The sequence below is a fragment of the Eptatretus burgeri genome, chromosome 10 (genome assembly GCF_056783735.1).
Source record: "Eptatretus burgeri isolate ZD-2024b chromosome 10, Ebu_testis_v1, whole genome shotgun sequence".
NCBI classification, from domain to species: domain Eukaryota; kingdom Metazoa; phylum Chordata; class Myxini; order Myxiniformes; family Myxinidae; genus Eptatretus; species Eptatretus burgeri.
This window is the reverse complement of record NC_140970.1, coordinates 32,414,259-32,435,638: the sequence shown is the minus strand read 5'-3', so window position 1 is coordinate 32,435,638 and position 21,380 is coordinate 32,414,259. Positions and strand designations below refer to the sequence as shown.

At 46.4% G+C, this 21,380-nt stretch overlaps 1 protein-coding gene across 2 annotated transcripts in view; it reads left to right on the top strand.

The window, feature by feature from the left end:
• Positions 1-21,380, top strand: part of LOC147018256 (protocadherin Fat 1-like) — a 92,336-nt gene that overhangs the window by 39,890 nt on the left and 31,066 nt on the right. For both annotated transcript variants that reach the window (XM_085897781.1, XM_085897780.1), the window contains exons 7-10: positions 16,176-16,315; positions 16,433-16,708; positions 16,886-17,096; positions 17,182-21,246. In XM_085897781.1, the coding sequence (XP_085753907.1) occupies positions 16,176-16,315; positions 16,433-16,708; positions 16,886-17,096; positions 17,182-21,246 (4,692 nt within the window). The remainder of the gene's footprint in view (positions 1-16,175; positions 16,316-16,432; positions 16,709-16,885; positions 17,097-17,181; positions 21,247-21,380) is intronic.

Here is a 21,380-nt window from a genome sequence, read left to right as displayed (position 1 = left end):
TGTTCAGAATTGATGCAAGAGAAGAGACTATGCTATCTTCGAGTACCGTTCTAGTTTGTTCAAGCATTTAAAATGCCATAAATTTAATCTATAGAAAATGATGAAATCTAACATGTGTGTGCTCCCCCTACATGTGTGTGCTGGTACATAGCCTAGAGGTATGCACACTCACTTTTGAGCTGTCTCGCCTTGGTTTGAATCTCTGCCCAGCTATAAACTGTCATTCTGCTGTTTTGCAAGCCAATCGAGGCGTCAATGTGTTAGCTGTCCCTCAGATGGATGTTAAAATTGGCGTCCCATCTACCGACATTAGTTGCTGGATGTTAAAGATCCCAGGAAAGAGTTGGCAAGCTATCGCCGGAACCCTGACCAAATTCCAAATTCCTGTCCGAACCTACAGAGGGCACAGCCATGCAGCCTCAACCAATGATGCTACTTGCAGCAATGTAATGGAAGAAGTGGTATTGCTGTGCATTCATATTATTGATTTTTCTTTCTCTTTCCACACCTGAGTTGGGGTCAGCGAGCCCAAACTGCAGTGTTCACAAAGCATACCTCCATTGCTTTGTACCACCTGCCAATGACGTGATAAGATGCCTGGATAGCTGACTCGTCATGATGCATTGCAAGTCAACCCAGTTTGGGCATGCTCTTTAATTTTGGGGGGGTTTTTTGGGTATACATAGTCGAGGCTTGTGGAAAATCTAGTACTAGTAAACTCAACGGATCAGAATGCAACAGGACAAAAGGAACAGTAGAGAGAGTGAGGAAACACCAACAGCAGAGCCGAAGGTCAAGATAGACTGATAGAGGGAGACTTGGACAAACAATGGGTGTGCGGAGGAATGGGAGGCAGAAGAGGATACATGGGATGGACAAGATGTATACAGAAGGAACTCTCAGGAGGAAAAACTGGAAATTTGGAAGGATTAGGGACTGGGGTGGAGTGGGGGGGGGGTTAAAAATGGTAGGAAAGATCATGATTTTGAATTGGGGACAATCTAAGATGGTGGTGAACAGTTGTCTTGAAGACCTGGATGGAAGAATGAGAATGAAAAGAATGTGGAACCAACTTCCACAAGTGGGAAGAAAAAAAAAGAGGAACAATTGAGTGGAGGTGAGCAGTTATTCTGGATTTAGGTAGTTGTTCGTGGACCATGTGAGCCCTGCAGAAAGTTGGGGGAGTAGGGGAGACAAAACAAGGAAAGAGCAGAGGGTTCAAGACCAGAAAGGATGCAATAAAAGCAGAGAGACCACCGACGTGTCTTTGATGGTGAAGTGATTGGCCCACAGACTCGGATACACAAAGGGTGTCGGCTTCATCATGGGAGATTCCAATGATCTTGAAGGCCTTAGTTTCCATGGCCTCAAGCTGAGCAAAGTTTGAGGCAGGGGAGCCAGCCCAGAGGGGAGAGCAGTCGTCCATGGAAGCTGTGGATGGAGGCCTTGTAGGTGGATAGGAGTTCAGCTATGCCAAGGAAGGACATTGTATGATTGAGGATGCCCAGTTTGCAACTGGTGGCTTTGCTTTGGAGGCCAACTTTGAAATCTGGTTTTCCCAAGAAAGATCATGGCTGATATTGAGACCCAGGAGTTTGAACGACTGAACTTCCTCAGGAGGATTGTTGAGAACGTAAATGTGGGTGGGGTGGGGGCAGGGGGTTGCCAGACAGTCCTTTCGGAAAGAGACAGTGAGAGTGTGAGATTTGTCAGGATTGAAAGACATATTCCAAGTGTTTGACCATTTTGTGATTTTGTCAAGATCTGAAGAGGGAAGAGGCTGTACAGCCTGTCTGTCTCTAGGATGAGGGATATCACTGCAGAGAGGTGGGGTCATCAGAAAATCGATAAAGAGGATTTTCGAGAGTCAGAGAGATTGTTGATGAAGATCAGGAATAGGACTGGGCCCTGAACACTGACTTGGGGCACTCCATCCTTGACAGGGAGAGGAGACAAGAAGAGAAGATTCCGTTGAGAGCCACACGTTGTCTACAAGAGTAGAGGAAGTCAGTAAGTCATGTGTGGAGTTAGTCTTCGATGCCATAGGCAGAGAGTTTGGAAAGTAAGGCAGGATGCCAGACTGTATCAAAAGCATGAGATATGTCCAGAGGTATGGCCCTGATCTCATGTTTGACATAGAGGACCTCAATCCATTGTTGGGTGAGTGGAAGCAGCATGTCCAAGGTGGAGTGACCTGGTCTGAAACCAAATTGGTGATCTGACATGAGGTTGTTGGAGAAAATGAAGGATTTCATCTCAACTGTGATGATGGATTCCATGACCTTGCTGATGGAAAATGACCAAGGAGAAATCCACACATCCATTGGGACCATACTCTGTTCAGAGCGTCGGTGCTGCCGAAGCAGTCTCCTGGGCTATTGGGCACAATCCTGGATGGGTCGTCACTCCGATGCAGGATACTCGAATGACTCGATCATCTCAGTAAGCTGGTACTCATTTTGCCGACCTCTGAAGGATGACAGGCTGAGTCAACCCCACCTGGGATTAATTCAATGCCTGAGCAGGATTTGAACTCAGGACCGTAGGAACCCAAGCCCACCACACTAACCATTAAGCCAACACCAGGCATCAAGTGGAAATGATCGGGTGAAAAAGAGCAGAAAGAGGAAGTGCAAGAGTTGCGGAACAGATTTTTGTGAGCTGATGCCGTCCGGTCCAGTTGCAGAGTCAGAGTCGAGGGTTGAAAGAACGTTATCTACCTTCTCAGGTGCAAAAGACACAGAGTCCTGGAGCAGTTGGGTACGACAGGGAAAGATGGGTACCGAGAGTGAGGGGTTGGGGACACAAGCTTCTATTTTTTTGTCTACATTCAAGCAAACACTCAAATGATCCATTCAGTCTTCTCAGGAGCAGAGTCAGCTGTGGAACCATTTAACGAGAGGGATGGGATTGGAGGGGAGCATACACCAGAGACAGACTTAGCAATACTGTAGAAATGTCAATATGCAAAGACTGTCCACATCTGCTTTGTGCTATAACTAAATTTGATGAAAACTGCAGTTAAAAAAATTGTACATTTTATTCATTTTCTGTTCTCCATATTCTCTAAATAAAGTTTTGTTGAAGATTTCACGACAAAAGCTCAATTGGTAAAAATGTTCTGGCCTGGACACACACACACACACACACACACACACACGTGTGCGATTGAAAAATGCCATCTTCCGCTACACGTGGGGATAGGCTAACAAGATGCCACCAGGTTTTAGAGGAGGGACACAATTTTGTAAGTTCATATTTGAGGTTGGACAGATGTTGTTTTCTGGCTCTCCTGAGAATGGACACACTTATTGTGGACTTTTTGGAATACACTGAGATTGCCTTCCAGAAAGAGAAGGCAAGTTGTTTCAGAACAACTCCCTCGCCACAGGATTCAATGTACCACGGGCGAGAAGAAGGGCACGATAATTGAAGACGAGATGGGATGAATCTGCGTCTGAGAGAGAGCAGGTTTCTGTGGAAGAATTCCCCGGCTAGGTTAACATCGGGGGCAGTGGACATGGGAGACCGGTCCTGAAGAGAGATGGCTGCTTGCACTCCCTGCTAATGTGCTTAAGTGAAATGCCAAATTTACCCGCGTTGAGGCATTTGTCTGAGAATAGCCAGAGAGATGTTGGCGTTCCCAAGCACATGATCAGATGAACCAATTGGAGCAAAGGAAGAGCAGGAGACATTTGTGGGAAGGTTGATCATCACCAAGTCCAAAATGGAGGATTTGCCATTTGGAGAACTCCAGGTTGGAAAGGTTACAGATTGAGTCAGTCCCATGGAGCCACAGAAGTCCTTTGCTGAAGTGCCATGGCTGGTGAGAAAGAGGTACCAATACCCAGCCAAGTTGTATGGTGACAATTTAAATCACCACATATGGGGGAAGAGAGAGCTGTGATGAGTGCTTAAAAGTTTGTCCGTTTTGTGAGAGATGTAGATGGAATTGTCACTGTTAGAAGGATGCTACGACACACAGATAAAGATTAGGTGGTAGTGGAAGGGAAGTCACAGCCAGAGGTACTCCTGGGAGTTGGGAGGTGTAAGGTCAGTACATGTAAAGTGCAACTCCACCACCGGGGCGTGGTTCATCAAGCCGATCAAATCACAGGAAACAATAACTGGGGGTAGACATGAAGGTGTCAAGGACGTCCTGTCGGAGGAAGGATTCTGTTAAACATATGATGTCTTGTTTATTGGCATTGGGCTGGATTGAGAGATCCATCAGGTTTGAGCAGAGATCTTAGATGATTGAGGTCCACACGGTTAGAGATGGGGGTGGTCGGGGGCGGGAAAAGGAGGTGTTGAGAGAGTGCAGGACGGGGGGAGGACTTTGTGGGGGAAAGGTGAGGCTTTGCGGGGGTAGGTTGAGGGGAAGGTTTGATTGTGTGGGGTGTGGGGGAAGCTCTGATTGTGTGGGGTGTGGGGAAGCTTTGATTGTGTGGGGTGTGGGGGAAGGTTTGAGTGTGTCGGGTGTGGGGGAAGGTTTGAGTGTGTAGGGTGTGGGGAAGGTTTGAGTGTGTAGGGTGTGGGGGAAGGTTTGAGTGTGTCGGGTGTGGGGGAAGGTTTGAGTGTGTAGGGTGTGGGGGAAGGTTTGAGTGTGTAGGGTGTGGGGGAAGGTTTGAGTGTGTAGGGTGTGGGGGAAGCTTTGATTGTGTGGGATGTGGGGGAAGGTTTAAGTGTGTGGGGGAAGGTTAGTGTGTGTGAGGGGTGTGGGGGAAGGATTATGTGTGTGGGTTGCAGGGAAGGTTTGAGAAGGTGGGGTGAGGGGGAAGCATTTCGGGGTTGGGGTGAGGGGGAAGGATTGTGTGTTTGAGGGGTGCGGGGGAGGGTTTGAGAATTTGGGTGAGGGGGAAGCATTGATAGGGTGGGATGAAGTGGCTAATATGGGTTTTCAAGTGGCTAATAACTACAAAGGGAGAGGGTGAGCCACATACTTCACCATCATGGCGGGGATAAAGAACAAAATTCCTTAGCCTTATCCAGGCATGATGTCATACTGCAGGCTCGACTTTTCTACGGCCAAGATGCACAAGTCGACAATCAAAATATCTTCAGTCTTGACCTTTGTACATGTTGTTAGGAGAATGAAACATCCATGATTGGTGACCCCATACATATAATCGGGTTCGGTGACACTAACTTCTTTTTCGGCTTGCTGACCCAAAACTCTGGGCCAGGTGACCACAACTTTTTGTAATTTGGATTCGGCGACACAACTTTTTGTCGTTGAGGCTCAGCGACCCCAAGTTTTTGTAATTCGGGCTTGGCGACCGGCGACCCCAACTTTTTGAAAGTCAGGCTTGGCAACCCCAAATTTTTGCAGTTCAGGCTCAGCGACCCCAACTTTTTGTAGATCGGGCTCGGCCACCTCAACTTTTTGTAGTTCAGGCTTGGTGACCAGCGACCCCAAGTTTTTGTAACTAGTTTGGGCTCAGCGACCCCCAACCTTTTTTTTTGTTCGGGCTCAGTGACCAACCTCTTTTTTTGTTGTTGTTTGGGCTTGGTGACCCCCAACCTTTTTGTTGTTTGGGCTTGGTGACCCCCAACCTTTTTGTTGTTTGGGCTTGGTGACCCCCTACCTTTTTGTTGTTTGGGCTTGGTGACCCCCAACCTTTTTGTTGTTCGGGCTCAGTGAATTGAAATCTCTAATAGTGCTCTGTGACCCCTTTGTGCCATTTAACGATCAACTTGCTTCAGAATGCAACACCTTACTTGCAGAAATTATGTGACGGTATCCATTTGGATCACATTGCGATGCAACATAGAAGTAAGCACACTGATCATATGGTCCTAGTTAGCTGTAATCAGTCAGATATGCTTTGAATGAGAACTTCCACATGCGATCCTCTTACCAGCAATGATGACATTTTCCTCTGGAATTCATTTGAGTCTATGTGCATCATCAGAAACTCCATTTTTGGAATGGAAACAAAAAATTTATACCATAGTCCGTGGATAAATGGTCAGAGTGAAAAGATAATACACCAGGACTACTGGAGAACATGTCGTTACTTTCATCAAAATGATGACAAACTTGCTCATTCGTTTTCTATGAACATTTTACGCCTCATGAGTGAGAATTACTTTTTTCTACTTCGCTCACTCAAGTGTAATCATCTTTTGCAACTTCCTGTAAATGCATTGGGCTTTAAAGTTTTTCAAAAGAGTAAAGTGAGGTCCAGCACAATGTGACTCATCCTATTAATTGAGGTTTGAGCACAATGTGACTCATCCTATTAATTGAGGTTCTAGCACAATGTGACTCATCCTATTAAGTGAGGTTCTAGCACAATGTGACTCATCCTATTAATTGAGGTTCTAGCACAATGTGACTCATCCTATTAATTGAGGTTCTAGCACAATGTGACTCATCCTATTAATTGAGGTTCTTGCACAATGTGACTCATCCTATTAATTGAGGTTCTAGCACAATGTGACTCATCCTATTAATTGAGGTTCTAGCACAATGTAACTCATCATATTAAGTGAGGTTCCAGCACAATGTGACTCATCCTATTAATTGAGGTTCCAGCACAATGTGACTCATCCTATTAATTGAGGTTCCAGCACAATGTGACTCATCCTATTAAGTGAGGTTCCAGCACAATGTGACTCATCCTATTAATTGAGGTTCTAGCACAATGTGACTCATCCTATTAATTGAGGTTCTTGCACAATGTGACTCATCCTATTAATTGAGGTTCTAGCACAATGTGACTCATCCTATTAAGTGAGGATCTAGCACAATGTGACTCATCCTATTAATTGAGGTTCTAGCACAATGTGACTCATCCTATTAAGTGAGGTTCCAGCACAATGTGACTCATCCTATTAAGTGAGGTTCTAGCACAATGTGACTCATCCTATTAAGTGAGGTTCTAGCACAATGTGACTCATCCTATTAATTGAGGTTCTAGCACAATGTGACTCATCCTATTAAGTGAGGTTCTAGCACAATGTGACTCATCCTATTAATTGAGGTTCTAGCACAATGTGACTCATCCTATTAATTGAGGTTCTAGCACAATGTGACTCATCCTATTAAGTGAGGATCTAGCACAATGTGACTCATCCTATTAATTGAGGTTCTCGCACAATGTGACTCATCCTATTAAGTGAGGTTCTAGCACAATGCGACTCATCCTATTAATTGAGGTTCGAGCACAATGTGACTCATCCTATTAATTGAGGTTCTAGCACAATGTGACTCATCCTATTAAGTGAGGATCTAGCACAATGTGACTCATCCTATTAATTGAGGTTCTAGCACAATGTGACTCATCCTATTAAGTGAGGTTCTAGCACAATGTGACTCATCCTATTAATTGAGGTTCTAGCACAATGTGACTCATCCTATTAATTGAGGTTCTTGCACAATGTGACTCATCCTATTAATTGAGGTTATAGCACAATGTGACTCATCCTATTAATTGAGGTTCTAGCACAATGTGACTCATCCTATTAATTGAGGTTCTTGCACAATGTGACTCATCCTATTAATTGAGGTTTGAGCACAATGTGACTCATCCTATTAATTGAGGTTCTAGCACAATGTGACTCATCCTATTAAGTGAGGTTCTAGCACAATGTGACTCATCCTATTAATTGAGGTTCTAGCACAATGTGACTCATCCTATTAATTGAGGTTCTAGCACAATGTGACTCATCCTATTAATTGAGGTTCTAGCACAATGTGACTCATCCTATTAATTGAGGTTCTTGCACAATGTGACTCATCCTATTAATTGAGGTTCTAGCACAATGTGACTCATCCTATTAATTGAGGTTCTAGCACAATGTGACTCATCCTATTAATTGAGGTTCTTGCACAATGTGACTCATCCTATTAATTGAGGTTCTAGCACAATGTGACTCATCCTATTAATTGAGGTTCCAGCACAATGTGACTCATCCTATTAATTGAGGTTCCAGCACAATGTGACTCATCCTATTAAGTGAGGTTCCAGCACAATGTGACTCATCCTATTAATTGAGGTTCTAGCACAATGTGACTCATCCTATTAATTGAGGTTCTTGCACAATGTGACTCATCCTATTAATTGAGGTTCTAGCACAATGTGACTCATCCTATTAAGTGAGGATCTAGCACAATGTGACTCATCCTATTAAGTGAGGTTCCAGCACAATGTGACTCATCCTATTAATTGAGGTTCTAGCACAATGTGACTCATCCTATTAATTGAGGTTCTTGCACAATGTGACTCATCCTATTAATTGAGGTTCTAGCACAATGTGACTCATCCTATTAAGTGAGGATCTAGCACAATGTGACTCATCCTATTAATTGAGGTTCTAGCACAATGTGACTCATCCTATTAAGTGAGGTTCCAGCACAATGTGACTCATCCTATTAAGTGAGGTTCTAGCACAATGTGACTCATCCTATTAATTGAGGTTCTAGCACAATGTGACTCATCCTATTAATTGAGGTTCTAGCACAATGTGACTCATCCTATTAATTGAGGTTCTTGCACAATGTGACTCATCCTATTAATTGAGGTTCTAGCACAATGTGACTCATCCTATTAATTGAGGTTCTAGCACAATGTGACTCATCCTATTAATTGAGGTTCTTGCACAATGTGACTCATCCTATTAATTGAGGTTCTAGCACAATGTGACTCATCCTATTAATTGAGGTTCCAGCACAATGTGACTCATCCTATTAATTGAGGTTCCAGCACAATGTGACTCATCCTATTAAGTGAGGTTCCAGCACAATGTGACTCATCCTATTAATTGAGGTTCTAGCACAATGTGACTCATCCTATTAATTGAGGTTCTTGCACAATGTGACTCATCCTATTAATTGAGGTTCTAGCACAATGTGACTCATCCTATTAAGTGAGGATCTAGCACAATGTGACTCATCCTATTAATTGAGGTTCTAGCACAATGTGACTCATCCTATTAAGTGAGGTTCCAGCACAATGTGACTCATCCTATTAAGTGAGGTTCTAGCACAATGTGACTCATCCTATTAAGTGAGGTTCTAGCACAATGTGACTCATCCTATTAATTGAGGTTCTAGCACAATGTGACTCATCCTATTAAGTGAGGTTCTAGCACAATGTGACTCATCCTATTAATTGAGGTTCTAGCACAATGTGACTCATCCTATTAATTGAGGTTCTAGCACAATGTGACTCATCCTATTAAGTGAGGATCTAGCACAATGTGACTCATCCTATTAATTGAGGTTCTCGCACAATGTGACTCATCCTATTAAGTGAGGTTCTAGCACAATGCGACTCATCCTATTAATTGAGGTTCGAGCACAATGTGACTCATCCTATTAATTGAGGTTCTAGCACAATGTGACTCATCCTATTAAGTGAGGATCTAGCACAATGTGACTCATCCTATTAATTGAGGTTCTAGCACAATGTGACTCATCCTATTAAGTGAGGTTCTAGCACAATGTGACTCATCCTATTAATTGAGGTTCTAGCACAATGTGACTCATCCTATTAATTGAGGTTCTTGCACAATGTGACTCATCCTATTAATTGAGGTTATAGCACAATGTGACTCATCCTATTAATTGAGGTTCTAGCACAATGTGACTCATCCTATTAATTGAGGTTCTTGCACAATGTGACTCATCCTATTAATTGAGGTTATAGCACAATGTGACTCATCCTATTAAGTGAGGTTCTAGCACAATGTGACTCATCAGGTCAGGTCAGGTTCGATCTGTGACCTGCTCCAGGTACCATGTAAACCTGTACTAACCTGTTCCATGGTCGGGTTGTCGGCGACTAAACCGTCTCCCCCACCAGGTTTTCTGGTGAGGAGGGTGTTTGGATATGGACACCCAGCAGGATTAAAAACAAAACCTGTCAAAGGGCGGAGGAGCTCCTTGTGAGCCAACGGCCATCCATATCTAGTGCCCAACTGTGTCTGCGGACGTCCTCCTGCAGTTGGGCTACTTCTTATTAGGAGGTTGGTGGCAGGATTTGCACTCCGGCCACCGGAAAACCCTTCATTCCGCAAAACACAAAAACGCAAAAAAATCTGAAAACCCACTCCGTGGGAGTACCTCCTGTGCAGCTTCCCTTCGCAGGGCAGCTCACCGGATGGCGGGATTGGGGCAAAGCCTTCGGGACCCCCAATCTTTGATAGGAGGGAAACCACGGGGTATCATCCCTGGGTCAGATTGCGGGAGAGTGTGTCGGAGTGGTGCTGAGGTGTCGTCCACCAGACGACGGTCTCCTTGGGTTAACCTGAGGCGGTCCCTTCGGGTGGGTGCCTGGAATGTCCTATCCCTAAGAGAGGATGATCACCTGTCTCTGTTATCATCTGAGCTCAAGCGTTTGGACATCGGGATTGCAGCTCTCTCTGAGGTTCGGAGACCGGATTGCGGCGAGATAATGGTGGGAGGTTACACCGACTATTGGTCTGGTCGCTCTGATGGTTGCCATACCCAAGGAGTTGCTGTAGCTGTGTCCAATAAGCTGACCCCAATGATAATTGAGGTAACACCGGTCAACGAGCGTATTATGAGATTAAGGATTCGTCACTCCTTAGGTGTCATTTCCCTGGTCTCTGTTTATGCTCCGACTGAGGCGAGTGATCTCACCGTGAAGGATGCATTCTACGCCACACTCGAGTCTGTGGTTGATCAGTGCCCCAGACGAGATACACTTCTAGTCTTGGGGGATTTCAATGCATCGACTGGAACTGATAGGGATGGTTATGAGGTGTGTGTTGGTCCCCATGGGTCAGGAACTATGAACCAGAATAGCACTAAGTTCCTTGACTTTGCAAGAAGTCATGGACTTAGGGTGGCTGGTTCATGGTTTCAGCGCCCGCAAGCTCATCGCTGGACTTGGTATTCCAACGCTGGCGGTGCGGCAAAGGAGATTGACCATGTCCTCATTGACGGTCGTTGGAGGATGATCCAGAACTGCAGGGTCTACCGGAGTGCTCAGTTCCTCAATACTGACCACAGGCTTGTTGTAGCAACTCTAAAGCTGCACCTTAAATCCTGGAGAATGGTACCATCCCAGCCTAGGCTGGATGTTGCCAAGCTCAGGGATGAGAGAGTAGCTGAGGAGTTTGCGAACAGGCTGAGTGGACACTTGGGGGGTCTGGGTGCTTTGGGGGGTCCTGAAGAGTTGTGGAGCACCTTCAAGACCACCGTCCTTGATGTTGCCGGTGGATGCCTTGGAGCTCACCGCAGGGCAAAGAAGAATTTTGTCTCTCAAGGGACACTGGATACCATTGACCAGAGTCACAGGGCCAGGCTGAATGGCAGAGCTGAGCTGTTCGGGGAGCTGAGACGTAAAACTGTACGTGCACTGAGGGTGGACAAGGAGGCCTATGTGCGAGGAATCTGTGAGGGGGTAGAGCATCACCTGTGGACAGGTGATTCTCGTCCCGCTTACAGGGGAATTCGCGCATTACGTTCATCCAAGCCCATCCCTCGGAGCACTACAGTTCGAGCAGAGAGTGGTAGGCTCTTCACAGAGGAGTCTGAAGTGAAGGCCCGCTGGGCCGGTTACTTTGAGCGGTTGTACCAGGCTGATCCCCCAGCTGTCGAGTTGGACGTCAAGGGTGTTGCAATCCCTGTTGCTGACCCTCGAATCAACTGTGGTCCACCATCGCTTGTGGAAACACAGGCTGCGGTGAACCAGTTGAAACGGGGCAAAGCTCCAGGGATCTGTGGCATCCATGCCGAACTTCTCAAGGCTGGTGGAAATGCTGCACTCGTGTCGTTGCATGCAGTTTTGTGCTCTGCCTGGAACACAGGCATCATCCCAACTGACTGGAAGAGGGGCCTTGTTGTCCCTCTCTGGAAAGGGAAGGGTGATCGCCAAGACTGCAACAACTACCGAGGGGTGACGCTGCTCTCAGTGCCGGGCAAGGTCTTTGCTCGGATAATTCTTGATAGGGTTCGCCACCATCTGCTTGAGCACCAGCGTCCAGAGCAGTCAGGCTTTACACCAAAGAGGTCAACGATTGACCGTATCCTTGCACTTCGTGTCCTCACCGAACGCAGACGAGAGTTTCGGCAGGGGCTGCTTGCAGCCTATGTTGATCTCTGTAAAGCGTTCGATTCAGTGAATCGGGATGTCCTCTGGAGGATTCTTGGTCTTCGTGGGGTGCCACCAAAACTCATCGATCTGATGTCTGAACTCTACTCTGGTACTGAGAGTGCTGTGAAGTGTGGTGGTACCATCTCTGACTTATTTCCAGTTGTTACTGGAGTTCGTCAGGGATGTGTACTTGCCCCCACACTTTTCAGCACTTGTATGGACTGGATTTTTGGGAGGATGTCGGAGAGATCAAGTTGCGGTGCATCGTTTGGCAATGTCGAGATCTCGGACCTTGATTTTGCAGATGATGCAGTCATCTTTGCGGAAACTTTAGACATCCTCTTGGGGGCCCTCGAGGTGCTGAATGAGGAGTCGGAGCCGTTGGGATTACGGGTTTCTTGGGTCAAAACTAAGATCCAGGCTTTCGGTGACATCTTGGATGCTGCTGTCCTGTCTGTGTCTGTTTGTGGTGAGGATGTTGAGGTCGTGGAGAGATTCACTTACCTTGGCAGTGATATTCATCTCTCCGCAGGTTGTGAGCCGGAGGTCAATAGACGTCTGGGTCGGGCCTGGGGAGTCATGGATTCACTGGATCATGGGGTGTGGCGCTGCCGGTACCTGTGCGGGAGGACGAAAGTCCGAGTCTTCAGGTCCTTGGTACTTCCAGTCTTGCTCTATGGGTGCGAGACTTGGACTTTGACCAAGGATCTGAGACGGAGACTTAATTCCTTTGGTACCAGGTCCCTTCGAAGAATCCTTGGCTATCGCTGGTCAGATTTTGTGTCCAACGAGCGGTTGCTGAGAGAGACTCGGATGAGATTTGTTACCTGCATAGTCCGTGAGCGTCAGCTGCGGCTGTATGGACATGTGGCTCGTTTTCCTGACGCTGATCCTGCTCACCAGATTCTCTCAGCGAGGGAGTCTCATGAGTGGAGGAGGCCAGTGGGCCGACCACGTGCCTCATGGTTGCAGCAGGTTGACCATCATCTCAAGGAGATGGGGATGGGCCTGGCATCTGCCTGGGGGATGGCCAGACGGAGGCCCCTGGAGTACCGGCGGAAAGTGGACGCAGCGACGCGCTGTTCTGGCACATGCTCCCATACCTGACCTGACCTGTGACTCATCCTATTAATTGAGGTTCTAGCACAATGTGACTCATCCTATTAATTGAGGTTCTAGCACAATGTGACTCATCCTATTAATTGAGGTTCTAGCACAATGTGACTCATCCTATTAATTGAGGTTCTAGCACAATGTGACTCATCCTATTATTTGAGGTTCTAGCACAATGTGACTCATCCTATTGATTGAGGTTCTAGCACAATGTGACTCATCCTATTAATTGAGGTTCCAGCACAATGTGACTCATCCTATTAAGTGAGGTTCTAGCACAATGTGACTCATCCTATTGATTGAGGTTCCAGCACAATGTGACTCATCCTATTGATTGAGGTTCAAGCACAATGTGACTCATCCTATTAATTGAGGTTCTAGCACAATGTGACTCATCCTATTAAGTGAGGTTCCAGCACAATGTGACTCAACCCATTAATTGAGGTTCTCGCACAATGTGACTCATCCTATTAATTGAGGTTCTAGCACAATGTGACTCATCCTATTGATTGAGGTTCTAGCACAATGTGACTCATCCTATTAATTGAGGTTCCAGAACAATGTGACTCATCCTATTAAGTGAGGTTCTAGCACAATGTGACTCATCCTATTGATTGAGGATCCAGCACAATGTGACTCATCCTATTGATTGAGGTTCTAGCACAATGTGTCTCATCCTATCCATTGAGGTTCTAGCACAATGTGACTCATCCTATTAATTGAGGTTCAAGCACAATGTGACTCATCCTATTAATTGAGGTTCTAGCACAATGTGACTCATCCTATTAAGTGAGGTTCCAGCACAATGTGACTCATCCTATTAATTGAGGTTCTAGCACAATGTGACTCATCCTATTAATTGAGGTTCCAGCACAATGTGACTCATCCTATAAAGTGAGGTTCTAGCACAATGTGACTCATCCTATTAATTGAGGCTCAAGCACAATGTGACTCATCCTATTAAGTGAGGTTCCAGCACAATGTGACTCATCCTATTAATTGAGGTTCCAGCACAATGTGACTCATCCTATTAAGTAAGGTTCCAGCACAATGTGACTCATCCTATTAATTGAGGATCAAGCACAATGTGACTCATCCTATTAAGTGAGGTTCCAGCACAATGTGACTCATCCTATTAAGTGAGGTTCTAGCACAATGTGACTCATCCTAATAATTGAGGTTCCAGCACAATGTGACTCATCCTATTAATTGAGGTTCTAGCACAATGTGACTCATCCTATTAATTGAGGTTCCAGCACAATGTGACTCATCCTATTAAGTGAGGTTCCAGCACAATGTAACTAATCCTATTAATTGAGGTTCCAGCACAATGTGACTCATCCTATTAAGTGAGGTTCCAGCACAATCTGACTCATCCTATTAATTGAGGTTCTAGCACAATGTGACTCATCCTATTAAGTGAGGTTCTTGCACAATGTGACTCATCTTATTAATTGAGGTTCCAGCACAATGTGACTCATCCTATTAAGTGAGGATCTAGCACAATGTGACTCATCCTATTAATTGAGGTTCTAGCACAATGTGACTCGTCCTATTAAGTGAGGATCTAGCACAATGTGACTCATCCTATTAATTGAGGTTCTAGCACAATGTGACTCATCCTATTAAGTGAGGTTCTAGCACAATGTGACTCATCCTATTAATTGAGGTTCTAGCACAATGTGACTCATCCTATTAAGTGAGGTTCTTGCACAATGTGACTCATCCTATTAATTGAGGTTATAGCACAATGTGACTCATCCTATTAAGTGAGGATCTCGCACAATGTGACTCATCCTATTAATTGAGGTTCTAGCACAATGTGACTCATCCTATTAAGTGAGGTTCTAGCACAATGTGACTCATCCTATTAATTGAGGTTCTAGCACAATGTGACTCATCCTATTAAGTGAGGTTCTAGCACAATGTGACTCATCCTATTAATTGAGGTTCTAGCACAATGTGACTCATCCTATTAATTGAGGTTCTAGCACAATGTGACTCATCCTATTAAGTGAGGTCTATCCTATTAACTCATCCCCTACCTGTTGGGGTTCACCTGGAATTTCTGGTTCGGATTTCTTTCCTTCACAAAGTTATGTTTGGGGCCTTGTCTTAAACACTTCGTTCAGTTTGGCATTTTTCCTGCAACCTGACAGTCTGAATATGTCCGATTTCATCAAATCACCGAAGCTACGCAGAGTTGAGCTCTGTTAGTACTTTGATGGGAGGCCGGGTGTTGTCGGGTGAGGGGGTGTAAGAGAGACGGTTGGTTCGGTGCTCGCCTTTGAGCTGTCTGGTCTTGTAATTGTTTCACTGTGGAGTCGAATCCGAGCTGAACTGCCGCGCTGGTACAGTATCATTATGGGGAGCTGCGTCCTCGGCGCGTACCATGCTCTGGGTGACGTGACCCTGCCGTTGCATCTATTGCGAGGTTGTGAACCTTAAAGGTCGCACAGTATCTGTTGAAAAGAGCAGACCCTTGTGTACCAACTGTGTTACTGAACCCCCTGTTTTTGGATGAAATAGCACTGAGCGTGGGCTGGCGGAATACCCTACTATTGGTATGCACACTCTCACGTGAGCCGTCTAACCCGGGTTTGAATGTCGACCCAGCTATTAACTACCACCCTGGAGTTTCGCATGCAAGGCGAGCTGTCATTTTTGTGTGCCCCTCTCAGATGGACGTTAAGTTGGGTGTCCCATCTTCTAGTGGCGAGCCGTCCAGGATTGCAACCCTCGCAAAGAGACTGCGCTTGATGGCATTGATGGTGGATGCTTGAATCGAGGATTGTGTGCTTTAAGCGGATGATGTCCGGACAAGGTTAAGGAAGGCTTGTAGGGGGCAGGTGGTCGGGTTGGTGGGGTACTTGATGGAGTTTTTTTCAAAATGGATGTGGACGATGGGAGAAAATGTTTACAATGAAGTGTGCGGTTAGGAGATTGTGGTCGCTGCTGATTGACACTGCCTGTTCGCACGTCCCTGAACAGGAGGAAATGAGGCGCGCCACTTCGACGTGCACCGAGAGAGCGGCATGTTGATTATCGCCAAGGTCCTCGATGCCGAAAGTCTGGATCGTTACAACCTGAGTGTGGAAGTGACCGACGGTTTAAGCACAGCGACGGTGCAGGTGGACTGCGTACAACTTACTTTCTTTGGATCTATTTTGCCCCGATCTCCGCGTCCTTTGACCTGTATGTCCGCTCCTGAATGATGCTCCAACCCCCATACTCCGGTTGTTGTGCAGGTTTATGTTCAGTTGAGTGATTACAACGACAATCGTGCGGAGTTCTCGCAGAAGCTCTACAAGGCTGTTATCTCCGAGGCTGTACCGACCGGCACCGAGGTCTTGCAGCTTGCTGCACGAGACCCGGACAGAAATGCCCGACTCATTTTCACCATACACTCGAGCATGAGTCCTGAGAGTAGCGGCCTCTTTCATCTTCACCCGGGAACCGGAGTTTTGCGGACTTCCAGCTCGCTGGTCCACATAGCTCAACGGGAGCACGTTCTTACAGTCATGGTAGGTGGAGTGCAAGTGTTTCTTTTGTTTTCTCTAGCCGTGTGTGTGTCTGTCATTGGTTGTTCTTTCCATATACGGGTTTCAGAAGGTGGAACACTGACCTACCAAGTCTCAAAGTATCCACCTCCATATGTGCATTTGTGTTGGTGTTATTTATTTATTTTTGTTTTTGGACAGGTGCGGGACCAGGGTATACAGGCAAAACGGAACTTTGCTCGTGTCATAGTCCAGGTCGTGGATTCCAATAACCATGCTCCCGAGTTTCTTCAATCTTTGTACGAACGCCAAGTGTTCGAGTCTGCGGCATTGGGGTCCGCGGTCTTGCATGTAACAGCGACCGACAAAGACAAGGGTGTAAATGCAGAGATCAGTTACTCAATCAAATCTGGCAAGTCTGCAACACTTCCAAACTTGTTATTAATATGGTTACTCATTGATTGCTCCATAACTAATATTTTTCCTTTCTTCCTCAGGAAACGGGAGTGACCATTTTGCCATTGACCCTTTGCTGGGAACTATTGGTGTCACAAAACAGCTCGATTCCTTTGTTGCGTCACACTATGGTCTCGTTGTTAAAGCTACAGATGGAGGCTCCCCATCCTTGAGCTCCGAAACAAATGTTTGCATCGAGGTCACCGTATCCGACAATGCCTCTCCACGATTTTCCTCACCGAAGTACTCCGCAACTATCAGTGAATCGGCCGGCCTGGGGGCCTCTGTTTGTTTGCTGTCTGCAACCAGCCGGTCGTCTTTGACGTACGTGATTACAACCGGAAACATTGGACAAGTTTTTGATCTGAACCCCAGCACAGGCTTTCTGACCACCAAAAAGCCTTTGGATTATGAAGAGATGTCATCATACATCCTGACTGTCAGAGCGATAAACATGGCTGGCCAATCGAGTGATGTGCCGGTCTCGGTGCACCTGATAGATGCCAATGACCACGCACCTGTATTCAAGCACCGGGACTATTCAGGACTCGTCAGTGAGACAGCTCCACCAGGAAGTGTACTGCTGGATGATAAAGGCCTTCCTCTCGTCGTTCGAGCCTCGGATGCAGACACGAACAGGAATTCTGTAGTTTTCCACCGCATTGTTGAACCCTCAGCCCGGAAGTTCTTTACCATTCACCTGACCACTGGAACAATAAGGCTGGCAAAGAGCCTGGATCATGAGATGCGTTCGGTATACCGCTTTCACGTGAGGGCACATGACAATGGAAACCCCCGTAGGTCGACAGAAAAATTGGCCCTTGTGATGGTGCATGTCATAGACATCAACGACTGCCGCCCGATGTTTACTCAATCGTCATATACGACAAGGTTGCTGCTCCCAACTTACAACGGTGTAGAGGTCCTCGCAGTGTCTGCGATCGACAGGGATGTCGGCTCCCGTTTGTTGTACTCCATCGCTGGTGGAAACATCGGGATTAAGTTTGCGATTGATGCAGAAAATGGCGTCATAACCGTAAACAGCCCATCAGAACTTGTTCGCCGCTATGACATAGTCGTCAGTGTTACAGATGGAAAGTTTTCGGAAAATACAACGGTGACAATTATCACGAAGCAAGATTCCAACAGTGGCCTTGCTTTCAGCCAAAGTTTATATTATGGTTCCGTTTTAGAAAATTCCACACGACGTCAGATGGTAGCGATAATATTGGCAGTTGGTACACAACTAAATGAGCCTCTTGTTTACCGTGTGTTGAACCCAGAGAAGAGGTTTGAAATCGGGAGGACATCCGGAGCATTAAGGACAACTGGAGAGCCTTTCGATCGGGAAGAGAAGGACTTTTACAATGTCGTTGTGGAGGTGAGAAGCTCGCAGAGCGCCGAACGTGTTGCCACCGTCTTGGTCCAAGTCGACGTAAAAGACGTCAACGACAACACTCCGGTTTTTGTTGGGCTTCCTTATTACGCTGTCGTTGGAAGCCACAGCAAAAGAGGGGCTTTCATTAAAAAAATCCAAGTTACTGACCGGGACGTTGGACGCAATGGAAAGGTGTTCTTCAGTTTAGATTACGACTATGGCCATTTTGAGATCGATGCCAACGCCGGAAACATTACCTTGACAGAGCCATTCTCGGACAGCGAAACCCAAAAAGACTTTGCGCTACATGTCAGCGCAACAGATGCAGGGAATAGTCCATTGTCTGCGATGGCCGAAGTTCGTGTGATGCTTGCAAATGGCAAGACACCCATGTTTGAAAATCCTTTCCTGACGGTGCACGTTGATGAGGATGTGCAGATGCACACCCCTGTGTTGAACGTCCAAGCGCACAATCCCAGTGGTAACCGCCTCGTTTACTTTCTTGCCAGTGGAAGCAAGAATCGTGGATTCTCCGTGGACTTCAAAACAGGGGTGCTGAGAATCTCCAACAAACTGGACCATGAGGAATGTTCACGACAGCAGTTGGTGCTCTGTGCGGCGGATTTTATTACAGGGGTGCACGCTGAAACGGCCGTCGACGTTTGGATCGATGATGTCAATGACAATGTGCCTAGATTTTTGCAGAGCTCATACAGCGACGTGCTGTCAGAGTCCGTCGGTGTTGGAACATCGGTTTTTACAGTCACTGCGACGGATGTTGATTCGGGAAGCAACGGTGCAGTTTCGTATGATGTAGAAGATGAGAATGGACAGAACGTGGAGTGGTTTTCCATCGACCCCGACAGTGGACTTGTGCTTACAACACAACAGCTTGACAGGGAGAATATAGCCGTTCATCGGTTTTATGTGAAAGCGACAGATGGCGGTTCACCAGGCCTTACGAGCAAAGTTCCCGTAACCGTAACTTTGCAAGACTTTAACGATAACCCTCCACAGTTTGACAGACCACTGTACAAGGAGTCCGTCAGTGAGCTGGCAACCAGAGGACATTTTGTAACCAGAGTGTTTGGTTACGATGATGACATTTCTAACTCTGATGAACTCACATATACGATCATTTCTGGTAACGAAGATTTTCACTTTGGTCTTAACAGCACAACGGGAGTGATTCGGGTTGCCAGCTTCCATCGACAAGCGATGCATCCATCCTACACCTTGAACGTCTCCGTCTCCGATGGCGTTTACATAAGTACGACCGAGGTTTACATCAAGATTCTTCGTGAAGATTTACACAGTCCGGTATTTTCTCAAGATGCGTTTGTGGTTGAATTCTCCGAAAACACTCCCGTCGGTACGATCGTCACAGAAGTGGCGGTTGGCGATAAAGATGAAGGTTATTACGGGGAAGTGGAATTTTTGATCGTCGGTGATTTTGCTGCCTCGAAGTTCTCCGTGGACTCTGGAGGCCGAATTTTATCTTCAGAAGAGCTTGACAGAGAAGACTCGTTCGGGAGGGTGATTGATATACACATAATGGCGAAGGACGGGGGTGGAAGAGTTGCTTTCTGTTTGGTTAAAGTGATTCTGACGGATGAAAACGACAATGCGCCGCAGTTTATGGCTGCAGAATATCAAGCGAGCATTCCTGCAGATGCTGCCAAAGGCAAGTTTGTGCTGAAGATTAATGCAGAAGATGCGGATGAAGGCATCAATGCCGACATCGCTTACTCGATTCACGAAGAGATGTCCAATTACGTTGACAGGAGGTTTGCGATTGACGAAGACACTGGTGTGATATCAGTTGCTGGCGACTTAACAAACATGGAGAAAAAAGTTGTTTCTTTCTTTGTAAAGGCAAAGGACAAAGGGATCCGCACTCAGCATTCTACCGTCCCCGTGTCCATCATCGTATTGCCGAGTGGAAGTCTGCTTCCTGCATTTGATGAAAGTTTGTATTCCTTTACCATCTCTGAGGATCATCCTGTCGGGACTATGTTTGGCAGTGTTCATGCCTCCAGTGCACATCAGCTAACTTACAGCCTAGTGAGGGGCAGTACGGTTGAGAGTAACAAGGATGGAAACTTTTTCATCGACACAAAGTCTGGCCAGCTTGTACTAACGAAACCAGTCGATTTTGAAGTAACAAAGTGGTACCAGTTCATCGTCGTTGCTACGTCTGACTCGGATGCCACCGTCCTTGCAGAGGTTTCAGTTAGGGTCGAGGATTCGAATGACAACGCCCCCATATTTGAGTCCAGTTTTTACGAGTGCTTTGTGATGGAAAACCTCCCATCAGGGACCAGCCTTGTTCAGCTGAAAGCAAAAGATGTCGATGCTGGAGCAAACGGCCAAGTGCTGTATTTGCTGGATCCTGGCACAGAATCGGGAGGAAATGACGTCGCACAGATTTTCGCACTCGATGCTGAAACTGGCTGGTTGACAACACGCGTGTCATTAGATCGAGAGGCACATGCTAAATATCAGTTCAATGTCGTGGCAAAAGACCTGGGCCACAAAGCCAAGTTGACAACTTCGGTCGTGTTGGTGACCGTGATGGACACAAACGACCAGCCACCACAATTTTCTGCCGAAGTGTACAAGGGTACGGTTTGGGAAGATGCGCAAGTCGGTGATGTGGTGGCCATTTTGAGCATACACGATGCTGACTCGGCAAGCCACAACAGTCAGGCTACACTGCACCTGGGAGGTACGTATACCTGGTGTGCTGTAGGGGGTCGTGTGTGTGTGTAGGGGGGGGGGGGTTGCTACTGAGAGAAACATGGTAGATTTTGACCACCTACACCCATAAAACCCAATGTATGTTCCATACCTACCACTTCC